This window comes from Impatiens glandulifera, chromosome 1 (assembly GCF_907164915.1).
Source record: "Impatiens glandulifera chromosome 1, dImpGla2.1, whole genome shotgun sequence".
Taxonomy (NCBI): domain Eukaryota; kingdom Viridiplantae; phylum Streptophyta; class Magnoliopsida; order Ericales; family Balsaminaceae; genus Impatiens; species Impatiens glandulifera.
The window spans coordinates 65,399,765-65,412,092 of NC_061862.1; the positions used below are offsets into that span (position 1 = coordinate 65,399,765).

Sequence of the window (12,328 nt, forward strand, 5' to 3'; positions counted from 1 at the left end):
CTAATTTACAAAAAAATTATGTTGTTTTGATAAATAAGACAATAAGGGACAACTTTATTTGGGACAGCAGATCCTCACCCATATATTTTTATCACATTTTATACTTCTAATTATGGTTATTGAACAAAAATGAATTATAATTTTTTTTTAAAGTTTTATATTTTGATAATAAAACAAAGTTGAATGCCTCCTTACAAAACAAAGAAATTTAAAGTGTTATATTTTCATGATAAAACTAAAGTTGAATGTCTGCTTAAAAAACAATGAAATTTACACAAAAGGCAAAATTTATTTTGATTAAAAACAAAATCTCTTAATAAAAGATAGGTCAATGAAGTTCCACATTTGAAGTCATTGTTCCAAATTCTTCTAATATAAGATTATTTTTTTTTGAAATCCTACTTTTTCCTTCTAATCATATTATGTATTTTTTTTCCATTTAAACTACTTTGCCTCTAAAATAATAAATTGTTTGTTTGAAAACTTCTCATAAGATTTAATATGAGACATTTTGTATAAAAATCTCAATTTGATAGTTAAATATCTAGATCAATATTTTAATAAAAAAATGACCCATCTAAATTTATAAAAAAAAATTTAAATGGGTATTTCTTAAAATAATTAATAAAATTATATAAACTTTAATTTTACACTTGTAATATTCAGCTTAACTGTAACTCATAGTAGTAGTACAGTGTGTGTGTGTGAGAGAGAGAGAGAGTGAAAAAGGTGAGAGCTTGAAATGGAAGGAAAAAGAAAAGGGTTGTTCTTTCGTAAAGAATTTGAATGAGATCTGTATCAATGCAACCCAAATGAATTTTTTAACAGAGAAAAGTCCGTCTCTGTCAGCGTAAGAGTCCAGTTGTCGATATATAATAATATAGGGTTGTGTTTGCTCGATTTTCTTCCCCAAAGGGCACGGAAGGAAGGTGTGTGGGGAAGAAGAATCTAGAAAAAAAGAAGATATTAATATCTTAAGGAAGACCCATATCTTTCATTTCATCCAACACCCACAAAAATCCACTCAATCAATCCAAATATACAGTAGCCGAAGATGCGATGTCATTGGGCGAGGACGAAGATACCATATGTTGACAATTTTCTCTTTCTTTGGCTTCACTAAAAAGAAAATATCTTATCTGCTATGATGTGGGGATATCACTTTCTCTTTCATCTGCCGATTCGGGCCCTATCAGATCGGGAATTTCTTCCTGCACTTTTCTCAAGCTAAGATTCTCTCCACCTGTGCCCGCCGGCAGCTTCTCTTCTTTTGGTTCAATTCTTGAATAAGTCTTCCCTTCAGGTAAGATCAAATTCTCCATTTCTAGGTTTTTGACCTGGGTATTATTATATAATCAATCTATCAAAGTTTGCTGCTTCTGCTGCTGCTGCTGCTGCTGAATAGTTTGTTGCTTTTCAAACAACAGCAGGGAATATGGGTACTGAAATACAAACCAAGGCTTATTTTCTAGGATCAAATCCAAGAAACAACGATCTAAACAACAATTCCATGTTCCTTTATCCCTATCAAAAGAACTTGAAGAATGGGCAGCATTATGACTCCATAAATGGGTATTTGGAGTATTATAGTAAGGAACATTTGAAGAAAACCATTTTGATTCATGAATCCATATTTAGGCAACAGGTTTGAATCTTCATTCTTACCTTTTTATATTGTATATAGACTTTGGATGCATTCTGATCATAGAATTTATTGTTTATTTATTCATTGTCCAGCTTGAGGAGCTCCATAGACTATACAGAAGACAGAGGGACTTGATGAGTGAAATCAAGAGACAACTGTCAGAATCCGGAACTCAGAATAGTAAGATGGAAACATACTTGAATTTTCGTGATGGAAGTAACGGAAAAGCTCTGAATCTTGAAATCCTGGCTGATGTAGAAGTGAGAATGCAAAATGAAAGAAGCCAGCCAATTATGAATTTGAATGGCATTAGAAAATCTGAACTGTTTTGTGAGTTTCTTGATTTGAATCAGCCTTTTCAGCATGATGGGTCCTCGGGTTCTTTAGCTTCTCTTGAGAGTTTAGGTGATTTGATATCAACGAAAGGAACTTTTTTAGGAGGAAAGAATGAGGGGATCCGCATACAACAACAGCTAACAGAAAATGAAATTGGTAACTTCTCCATTTCAGGTAACCTTGATAGAGATAGGTGGAAACTTCTCCATCATTAATTGTTCTTGATATGTGATGGAGCTAGTTACATTTTATATGCAACTGTTTTAATTTGATTTTCGAGAAATGATTATTGTAAATGTTGTTTTACAAATGTGAGATTTTATTACAAAATTAATAAACATAAACTTGACTTGAATAAAAAAATTCTGTATTTTGCTAAACTAAGGCCTTGTTTGATCTCGGAACCATATGATCTATCCTTCTAAAGAATTGAGTTTTTTAGGTTAAATGACCATTTTATCCAAACCTTTTTTTTTTGAAAAAGGTTAACTATTATTAAAATGAACGTAACATTCATTCAAACGTTACAAAAGGGAATGAAAAAATAAAACAATAAATAGGAAAACAACATAAGAATTTTAAATGCCTATAAGATTGAAAAATTCCTATCCAGTATAAGCCCATTTTTTTCGGATTGAGGCGAACACGTGTAATATAAATCCAAACCTTTAAAGGTGAACAAACAAATAGAGGTATTTTGGTTGATTGGAAATAATCCACATCAAACAAAGCCTAATTATAATTTTTTGCATCTTCTTTTGTGTTAATAATAAACAAAATTTGAAGTGATGTAGTTTCTTTGATTTATATTTCTCTCAGGCCAATCAAACCTATTCAAGGCATTGCTGATACAACCCAGTAAAGCAGATAAACATCTGCAAACTTCGTCAAACATTATCAATGGAACAGAACAAGTGCAGAAAAACAGAATTTTCGGGGTGGACATTTCCAAGGGAAATTACGATTCGCAGTTACTGTTTTCTCAGCCCGATCTTATCAATTCTGATTCAACCCTCCTTCCACCTTTCAGCAAAGAGAGGGACAACTCTAACCAAAGTCTTAGCGAGCCACAGTCCTCCAAAAGCTTAAACCCGACATCTCCTCCTAAATCCATATGCCTTATGGGGAAAGGACTCATTGATTTGAACTTGATCCTGAACGAAGAAGAAGAGGAAGAAGATGAACCCCCAGCAGTAACTGAATGTGAAACTGACCCATGTCAGAAACCAGACTCCAATGAGAACCAACTCAAGGAGAAAGACGAAGAACTCGTCTTAACAGCTGCAAATGCAATAGTTGCTATTTCATCAGTTGAAATGCAAAATAGTTCTCATGATTCTCACCTCCCTTGTGTTTCATTAAATTGGTTTGCTGAGATTGCCTGTTCATATAAAGATGAAGAGGACATGCCTAATGGGATGGATTATTTTGAGTTTGTGACACTTAACCTGACCGAGATCAAATCAGATGAATGCTGCTTCTACAAGGAACCGGTTTTTGATAATCAGAAGGATGAAGAAGCAGGATTGGTTAGGCAGCGTCCTAGGAGAGGTCAAGGCAGAAGGGGGAGACAGAGAAAGGACTTCCAAAGAGAGGTATTGCCAGGTCTTATTTTCCTTTCAAGGCATGAGGTGAATGAGGATATTCTAGCGTTTGAAGAGCTTCTTAAAGCCAGGGGATATGCATGGCAGTCTAAGAATGGAAGGAGAAGACGACACTCAGGAGGTTCATCTAGCCCACCATCTGATAATAACAGGGGTATTAGAATGGAAGAGACAACGACTCTACCGAGATGGGGAAGAAGGACTAAACGAATTCCAAGGATGAGATATAAACTTCCAATTTCGATCAGTTGAGAGGAAAAGGGTTATGTGTACATGTCTGTCAAAGACATGCATGGGTTCTTTTATGTGAATGACAATATTCTCTTGTAAAACAGGAAAGAAAGAAAGAAACTTGTACCCTTTTCATATTTCATGGACCTGTCATAGCCTTCTTTTTCCTTTTTTATTTTCTTTTGTTGCTACAACGGAGGACATTATGTCAATTAAGGAAAATATTACAAGCGTGAATACAGGTTTTTTGTGATATTGTGTTCCCAGACACAAATAAGATGTGATGCTGAAATTGGTGAGTGTTGATGAAAAGTAAGATTTGGAATTATTTAGATTGTACCTTTCTTGATAGAACAAACAATAATGAATGGGTAAGAGATGTAGTTGATCAAACTGTCATTACATATGATGAGAAATGGTGTTGTATTAGTGAAATGAAAAGTTTGGTTTGTGCTCATTTCAGATTGTTCTGATCATGTGCATAGAGTTGTAAATAATATGTATAATGTTACTAAAAACGTTATTTTCTGTTGGTCAGATGGTGCAGATGGCAATGCAGAGGAAATGAAGGAAAATATAGATAATATGGTAACTCGAAAATAATTGAAAGATGGTTGAAACTCAATTTGCAAATGCATTCCTCATAATGATGCTAAATTGTGCAAATCGGCAAAGTATAAGATTCAAAATTTTTTTTTTCTTTTCATATGTTCATGGTCAATATAATTATTCAGGTTCTTTTGGGAGCATTGTCAATTTCTTCCACTATTTGGATCATTATGACTTTTGTGTGCTAAAAAAATGAAGTTAAGACATTTCCCATTACATCATTTGCATTCAAGTGTAGTGTTTGATCAAACAATGAATGGTTTTAGAAACATCATTTGGGATGATATCTTACTCAGATTTTATTGTATTTCTGTTTTATTCTTCTTGCTTTGCTAACACATTTCTGTTTTATTCTATCTCAAATCTAAAGTACAAAATGGTATACACTTAAAAAGGTAATTATCTCAACTAAACAATAAATAAACATAATTTGACTATTTTCACACTCCTCTCAAAGTAACAAGCATATTCTTCAAATCTAGAAGAAGATTTGTGAGCGACTTAGATGCAGTCCAAATGAAGATGTCGAAGTACTTGTTTCCGACTAAAAAATGAGTGACTTTGAAAACAATTGCTAAACAAAATGCCGATGTTTACATTTTGCAGAGATGTGAAGTATAGGTAGAGACAGCGTTGCAGAATTGTTATGGTGGTGGAGATTTTGTAGAGGTGATGTCAAATATTTAGTTGTTGATAAGTTTTTTGAGACTGAATTGAGTTGTTAATTTTAACATCAAGCTTAAGAATTAACTTGGGCTTAAATTATTTTAAGTCAGAAGTAAGTGAGTTTTATTTCTTCTCCATTCTTTTAATAGCCATTATAAAATATAGAATAACTTTAGGTCCCAAAACATATAAGCTTTTAGATGTTTTCATATAAATGTAACCAACTTGAAGATTGACGATTCTGTGTAGTAGGTGAGCTAAAGGCCGCATCAATATCTAGGGCAACAAGATGTTGATGATAATGATGCTTATCAGTAAAGAATGAGATGATAATGTCAAGTTTTCTATGAGAAAGACGACAACATTTGTTTATGGATAACTATTGTAAACCTAGGAAGGAATTCACCGTATGCTATTTCCTCAAAAGAAAGACAAAACTCATTCTGATTGATTTTTTTAACTCGTGCTATAATTCAATACTTTGCTCAATAATTTGTTGAAAAAAATGTAACTATTAAAAACCTAGAAAGCAAAAAGGAATAGTAACAAGAATATGCTTGAAACATAAAAAGTAACTGATAATTAAAAAGGAACTATTATGGTGCATATGCTTGAAACAAAATGGTATACACTTGAAAATAAAGTAAGTAATAATTTTTTTTCTGTAAAATCTCTTCTATATGTCTACTACACAAACAAGGGTACTCTCCATATGTAAACATTTTAAATGGAGAAAGTGAAAAAAGAGATGTTATACCTATTTATACAAGTGAAAAATAGTAATTTTGCTTTGAATAAATTAGAATGATAATATATCTCAATTAATATATTATAATTTCTTCAAATAAAACAAATAGCTAATATATTTCAACTAATTTATTCTACTATTTATTTATTATTATTATATATATAACAATTATAGAATATAAAATAATAGTTTGATTTGACTATTTCCACAGAACCAAGTTAAATGCCATTAATGATTATATATTAATGATTATATGAAATCATACACAACCACAAAAGAAAATCAAATTCTATATTACATCCACCAGTAGACAAACAACACTCACCCAACATAGAAAATACATTAAAGAAATCAAAGGAAAGCTAAAATGTCTTAGATTACCACCCTCCCATAAGCTTACTTAAGATTCTTCTTCTTCTGTATTAACAGCTCAAGAACTCCATGTAATGCCTGCTTAGAACTTCCATTACCTTCCCAAGCTTTTTTAGCCTCTTTAGCAACTTTCTTAGACTTGGCCCTCAAACTTTTATCTCCCATCAATTCTCTAACTCGAGCTTCAATTTCATTACTTTTCACCAGTTTCTCCCCTCCCCAACCCCAATCCTCAACCCATATTCCAAGCCCAGCATTCTTAACCACCTCTGCATTCATCTTATGGTCACCATGTTGTGGCCATGCCAATATAGGCACTCCTTCCTTAGAAGCTTCCGTAACTGAATCCCACTCACATTGGTTTATGAATCCACCTACACTTGGATGTGACAGAATTCCAGGCTGGTTAGCCCAGCCCTTTAAAACAAAACCTTCGACATCCTTCCTTTCGACGAAACTATCGTCAAAAGATGATTCGGGAAATACCCAGATGAAAGGGAACCCGCTTCTCTTCAGTGCTTGTTCTAGCTCTCTTGTTTGTTCATCTGATAAAACAGTCCTGCTCCCAAAATTGACATAAACTACAGATTCAGCTGGTTTATCACCCAGCCATGAAAAGTAATCATGTTCTTGAATTTGATCTAGCTCATAAGGATGTAAGGGACCAATTGGATACATTGGAGGAAGACTTGTCAAAACTTTTCCTTCCATTAGGGAAGTGATTGTTTCTTTCTCGAAAGAAGTGAAAGAATTCAGCAAGATTCCTGATACTTTCGAAAGGGATAGCGCATTAGGAATCAGGTAAGTCGTTAACAGTTCGTTTGAATAAGAAATATCTAGCCATGAAGGAGGAATAATAGATCTTGGAACAGGGGATATCCCAGGAATTTCAAATTCAGATGGGTTTTTCGATATTTTCGATATCAACTCAGGAAGATAAGCGACGGTTGAGTAACATCGAGCTGAAGTTGTGCAGACGAGGAAGCATGGAATCGAGATATCGGAGGAAACTGTTTCCAGGCTGGCTGCAACTGCGAAATCAGCGAAAAGGGCGGTGGCTGGTTTAGGTAAGGAGAGTAGAAAAGATGGAAGTTGGCAGAGAATTAAGCTGTTCAAGGCTTTGACTTGGTTTATAAAGGAATCATGAAGATTGGAAATGGAGTTTTCGGAATTTAGAACGGTGGGATGGAATTCAAGGGAGTTGATATTGTAATGAGAATTCAAGAAATTGGAAATCTGTTTAGATTCTTCATCTGAAACTAGTGAAGGTTGTGGCTTGATAAGAGTGACTAAACAACCTTGAGAAGCAAATATAACAGCTAGGCGAAGAAACGGAGTAAGATGTCCCATTCCCGGGCTTGGGAATAACACGATATGGGGAGACTCCGATGATATGTGGTGGTCTTGGCTTGTCGAATTCGACATCCTTTGAAAGATTATGATTGGTAGTGTATTTTCATTTCCTAGATTATGAAATTTATATGGAGAACAAAAATATTGGTCCCCCAATGAAGATGATGATCATCTTATAATTAACTAATCATGTCATTTTCATTCTTATGTGAATGATTTCAAAGTGTTCTTAAGCATTGGTGGTCCTCCTTTGTCCTGTGTTCTTAACATTGATTGATGACCATAATACCAATGAAATACATGATCTTTACATGATTTCAGAATAAAGACAATGAATTTAAGTTAAATATTAGAATTATTTATTATTTGCATTCAATAACATTATTGCATTATTAATACTTTGTGTTATTTCCATACCTAATTTTCTGCATTCTTGTTTTATACTTTCAGAGAATCAATATTTTCATTTACTTTATTTTGAATTATTATCCCGCAAATCTGATGTAATGTTTTTTAACTATTTCAAAGAAGTCCTCAGTGAGAATCAAATAAAAAAACTAAGAAATAAGCAAACAAATCTCATGTAATATGTCACAAAAACTATATTCCTACTATCATTGTTTCCTATCCTCTTATCAAGCAATTTTAAAAAATAAAATCTTCATCCATTTCAAGACTGAACAAGGGCCAAATAACCTCTTATTTCATTATCAACAAACGAGTTTTTTCTTTTTTCAAATAATCCAGATTATATCTAAATAACTCTACATCAAACAAGCCTAATTGTCAGTTTATGCCCTTTAATTAGTAAAAGTTACCTTGTATTTAAACAACCTAAAATAAAGGTTTGATTTATGTACCAAAATAAAATTGAATCACTTATTTATAAGAACTTGAAAAAATAATAATAAAGAAGAAAGAAAAGAAGAAGATGACCATTCACCAGGTTCTGGAGTGGAAATAGATTCTTGAAACAGAAAGCAGCAGCAGAAAGAAACCTTCACTTTAGCCAAAACCAAATCTTGGAGAGAATTGTATAAGCTAGAAAGAAAATTTCACTTTACAAGCAGCAGAGCAGTCTAGTTCTTCTGAACATCGAGTTAAACTGTATGGATACGACACTTGCCAGTTCCCGCACAAATAGAGCACTCTTGCGATTCTCCAGATACATGGCTTAAGCACTGCTTCATTCTATCATTCACAACATCCTGCACCCAATAATCTTTGATTCAGTCATATATAATTTTTATAGCCTTGACTTCATAAACTGCTAACAAGTAAAAATTAAACTTGTATTTCTTGTCATGTCCAGGTAATAACCATGTCAGATTTATCAAACTGTTTTTTTAAATAGTCCGGATATAAAGACTTGAAAACATATGACCTTAACTCTTGCGCTAAATCACTAAGCACATCAGAATAAATAGATAACTAGTGTCAAAGAAAGTTCTAAACATTTTGGACCATTTCTAGAAATAGTCTTGTAGTGTTGACAATTCAGATTTTTCTAATGAATGACCTCAGATACAACACGCAAATGGCACAGACAAGTGAAATTTGGATCGTAAGCATTCAATTTCAGAATGTGAGGATACATATCATGTTTCCTTATACTAACTCAATCATAGATAGATACCAAAATTCATGTGAATTTGAAAGGAGATGAGAAACCAATTGAAATTCAATAGAGGAAATATTTGTAACTATGGGATTAGGAAGATATGCAGAACAATTTCTCTGTCAGATTTCTAATTATCAGAGATAGTTCAGAAATTAATTGATGGTTTTCATAAAGTGACTATCAAAGACAACACAAGAGCATACCACAAGCAGTTCGTGGAGACCCAAAGGAGCAGTTATTATATACGACACACCAAGATGCTCCTTTGCAGCTTCAGCCGTTAAGGAAGGAATATCCTACAATTAGAGAAAACAGTAATTTCCCAAGTTTGGAAGACTATATAATAATACAAGGTGCAACTGCAAACAGACAATACAAGAAACTTCCCAGTTCAATAAAATGTTGATCTCTAATAAATATTTAACTACAAAAAGAACAAACAGGAAAATATGAGTTTTGCAATACCTGATGCCAATGTCGTCCAGGGAACAAAAAAAACGGGCTCACAACCACACGTTTTGCACCTTGTTTTACACACAGAGAAAAGGCATCTTTTATTGATGGCTCAGCCAATTCCTGAATCAAATATAAAAGACTACAGTTCAACAAAAGAAAGATTATTCTTGTAAAAAGAGGATAAATACCATGTGAGCAGGTTCTACAATGGGATAGCCAGTTTTATTTCTAAACATCGCCACAAATTCATCTGAAATTGCAGAAAGTTTAGTTCATTAATTCCAGAACAATGAACAACCCCTTAATAGCATAATCAAGTAGAGTTTGTAGTGGCTAACTTTTTTACATGAAACTATTTGTGATAAGAAGGCTAACAAGTAACAAGACCAGACCAGACCAGAGAGGCCAAGCAGTTACGCTTACCTAGCATAAGATTGGATTCCTTTCTCCGTGAACCATGATCAACAATGATTATTCCATCCATTTCACCAATTCCAGCAGACAAATTCAATCTTTGTGATCGATGTACGAATTTAATGGGATATCTTATCGGCTTCGCAACTCCCAGGCATGGATACCAAAAACTTCTTCCATTTTCATTTGGTACAGTTCTTTAGTTGCATGAAAGAACAAAATCAGGAAAATACATGAAGAAAAAAAGGAAAATAAACAGGTTAAACACAAGCAAATTATAAAAAAGCACATGGAGTATCTATAATTAACAATCAGGAGTTGAGAATACTAATTTTGTGCCTATTTTTCAGATCAGCAACAAGTGTGTGCCTAACTCTAACCAAGGTTCAAGCAATAGATTTCAATGTTAAAGAAAGGATATGGTTTTATTTTGCTCACTGACTTTGCATCAAAAGTTCGTTTTGCATATTTAACTTTAAAGGTTGAAAAAGCAAAACAAGCTTTTGATGCAAATTCAGGAGGTAAGATGAGCCTGTTTCCTTTAAAAAATATCATAACCATCTGAAACAATGACCTGATCAAGACACAAATTATTTGCATTCATTAGTATCATTTAGGATTAGGAAGCTTTTCACATTTATCTACTAAAGAAAGATTCAACAGTAAAAGAACAACTACACTAAATAATTTAAGTCAGGTTACCTGGTACGGACAAATGAATAAGGAACAGGAAACAATGTATGTGACATTTCCAGAGATCAAATAAGCTATGGCAAATTCCACCCGTGAATGCTATATATTAGCCACCTGCATTTTGCATTCAATCCCATGTAACAATCATCACTGAGGTATTTTTATTTAATTCATAACGTACAAACAAGAACAGAATAATTCTTGATGGGAAACAACAATGTTTGGCATTTGGAGTAGCTATCATTGTAATAAAATCTTAACTTTAAGCATAAGAAGAACAAATATGAAGATAATGTATCACCACCATAGTACTAGTACTAATCACCAAAAACCCATTTGCATCGTTTCAAAGAAGGAACAGAATACTATTGCATACAAATCACAAAGATGGCAGTTAATGGGGGACAATGAACTACCTAACATTTTTTGGTGTATGAACCTACAGCAGAACTTGTTAACTGATAAGCCATGATGTGTTGTAAGATGATCTATAGCATTTCAAACATGAAGGCTAATGATTCTCTATTGGAACTAGGGATATGCTATTCTTGATGTATATGATGTTCAGTGGCCATGTAAAAATATGGGACCTTTAGAGCTTAAATTTTATTAGTGTATTCGAACAGAGCTACAAGATTGACTGTATTTTATAACTCCAAAATATTGTGTTTATAACTACAAGACTGTATTCGTATTAGACCTTCCCAATTTGGGGTTCTTAAAAAATGGTTGGAGGAGGTTATTTGAAAAAATAGGAATTAGAAGTTTAGCTTCTTTGATCTTTGGTAAAACAAAAAGTTATAATTGGGTAACTACTCAATCAACAGGGTCATTTTGTTCTTAAAGTAGAGAGAATAATTGGGAATCACAATTTATGGAGGAAAAAAATGAATCAAACAGAGAAAATGAGACAAGAAAAACATGGGTATGACTGACTATATATGACATACCGAAGAATCTCTGGATACACAAAGGACTAAATATGGCGGCATGGACTACCACCAAACGGAGAAACACCCGGGAAACCTTGGGGCGAGGATCGGTATTAAAAGCATCAGAAACTTCAAAGAGAGAGAGAGATGTAGAGATTCCCGAGTCTCAGGCGCTGCAACTGAAGGAGAGTCTCAGTTTCGATCGACGGAAATCCAGGAAGTTTGAAGATGAATCGAACAGGGGATACTTAAATAAAAATAATATAATTCAAATTGATTTTAATTTGTAAAATTAAATTAAATTAAATTAAATTCAAATTTATCATTTACTTTTATTTTTAAATTCATCAAATATATGAAGTTGAAAACATTTAAAATGAAGATATAATAGATAACATTCGATAAATAAAAAGACTTAGTTTTTTTAAAAAATCATCAAATTTTAAATAAAATTATTAATAAAATTAAAGTTTTATTTGAGTCTAATATTTTTTTATTATTATATATTATTTAAAAAATAAAAATATTAAAAAATTATTTAACAAAATTATTTAAGTTTTCTTCTAATATTTTTATATTTATAGATTTTTTTATTGCTTAATAACTAAATTTAATAATAAATTGAATAAGAATGGATATTTATCAAAT

General features: G+C 32.8%; 3 protein-coding genes across 4 annotated transcripts; 1 reads left to right on the plus strand and 2 right to left on the minus strand.

Annotated features, from left to right (window-relative positions):
* Positions 1-785: 785 nt before the first annotated feature.
* Positions 786-4,081, plus strand: LOC124918753. 2 transcript variants are annotated; one of them, XM_047458795.1, is made up of 4 exons: positions 786-1,303; positions 1,428-1,645; positions 1,738-2,137; positions 2,801-4,081. In XM_047458795.1, exons 2-4 carry the CDS (start codon positions 1,436-1,438, stop codon positions 3,835-3,837), a joined length of 1,647 nt encoding a protein of 548 aa, XP_047314751.1. In that variant the 5' UTR covers positions 786-1,303; positions 1,428-1,435; the 3' UTR covers positions 3,838-4,081. The 2 variants fall into 2 exon arrangements, with proteins under 2 accessions (XP_047314751.1, XP_047314750.1); XM_047458794.1 differs by having other exon boundaries at positions 795-1,303; positions 1,738-2,155.
* A 2,154-nt stretch (positions 4,082-6,235) lies between these two features.
* On the minus strand, positions 6,236-7,636 carry LOC124930520 (UDP-glycosyltransferase 708G1-like). Its single transcript, XM_047470858.1, has one exon. It carries the CDS (start codon positions 7,634-7,636, stop codon positions 6,236-6,238), a length of 1,401 nt encoding a protein of 466 aa, XP_047326814.1.
* Positions 7,637-8,232: 596 nt separating this feature from the next.
* Positions 8,233-11,917, minus strand: LOC124921231 (sirohydrochlorin ferrochelatase, chloroplastic-like). Its single transcript, XM_047461859.1, has 7 exons — positions 11,699-11,917; positions 10,758-10,862; positions 10,065-10,252; positions 9,830-9,891; positions 9,651-9,761; positions 9,389-9,481; positions 8,233-8,772 (listed from the first exon to the last, which is right to left on the minus strand). Exons 2-7 carry the CDS (start codon positions 10,802-10,804, stop codon positions 8,665-8,667), a joined length of 609 nt encoding a protein of 202 aa, XP_047317815.1. The 5' UTR covers positions 10,805-10,862; positions 11,699-11,917; the 3' UTR covers positions 8,233-8,664.
* Between the last annotated feature and the right edge of the window lie 411 nt (positions 11,918-12,328).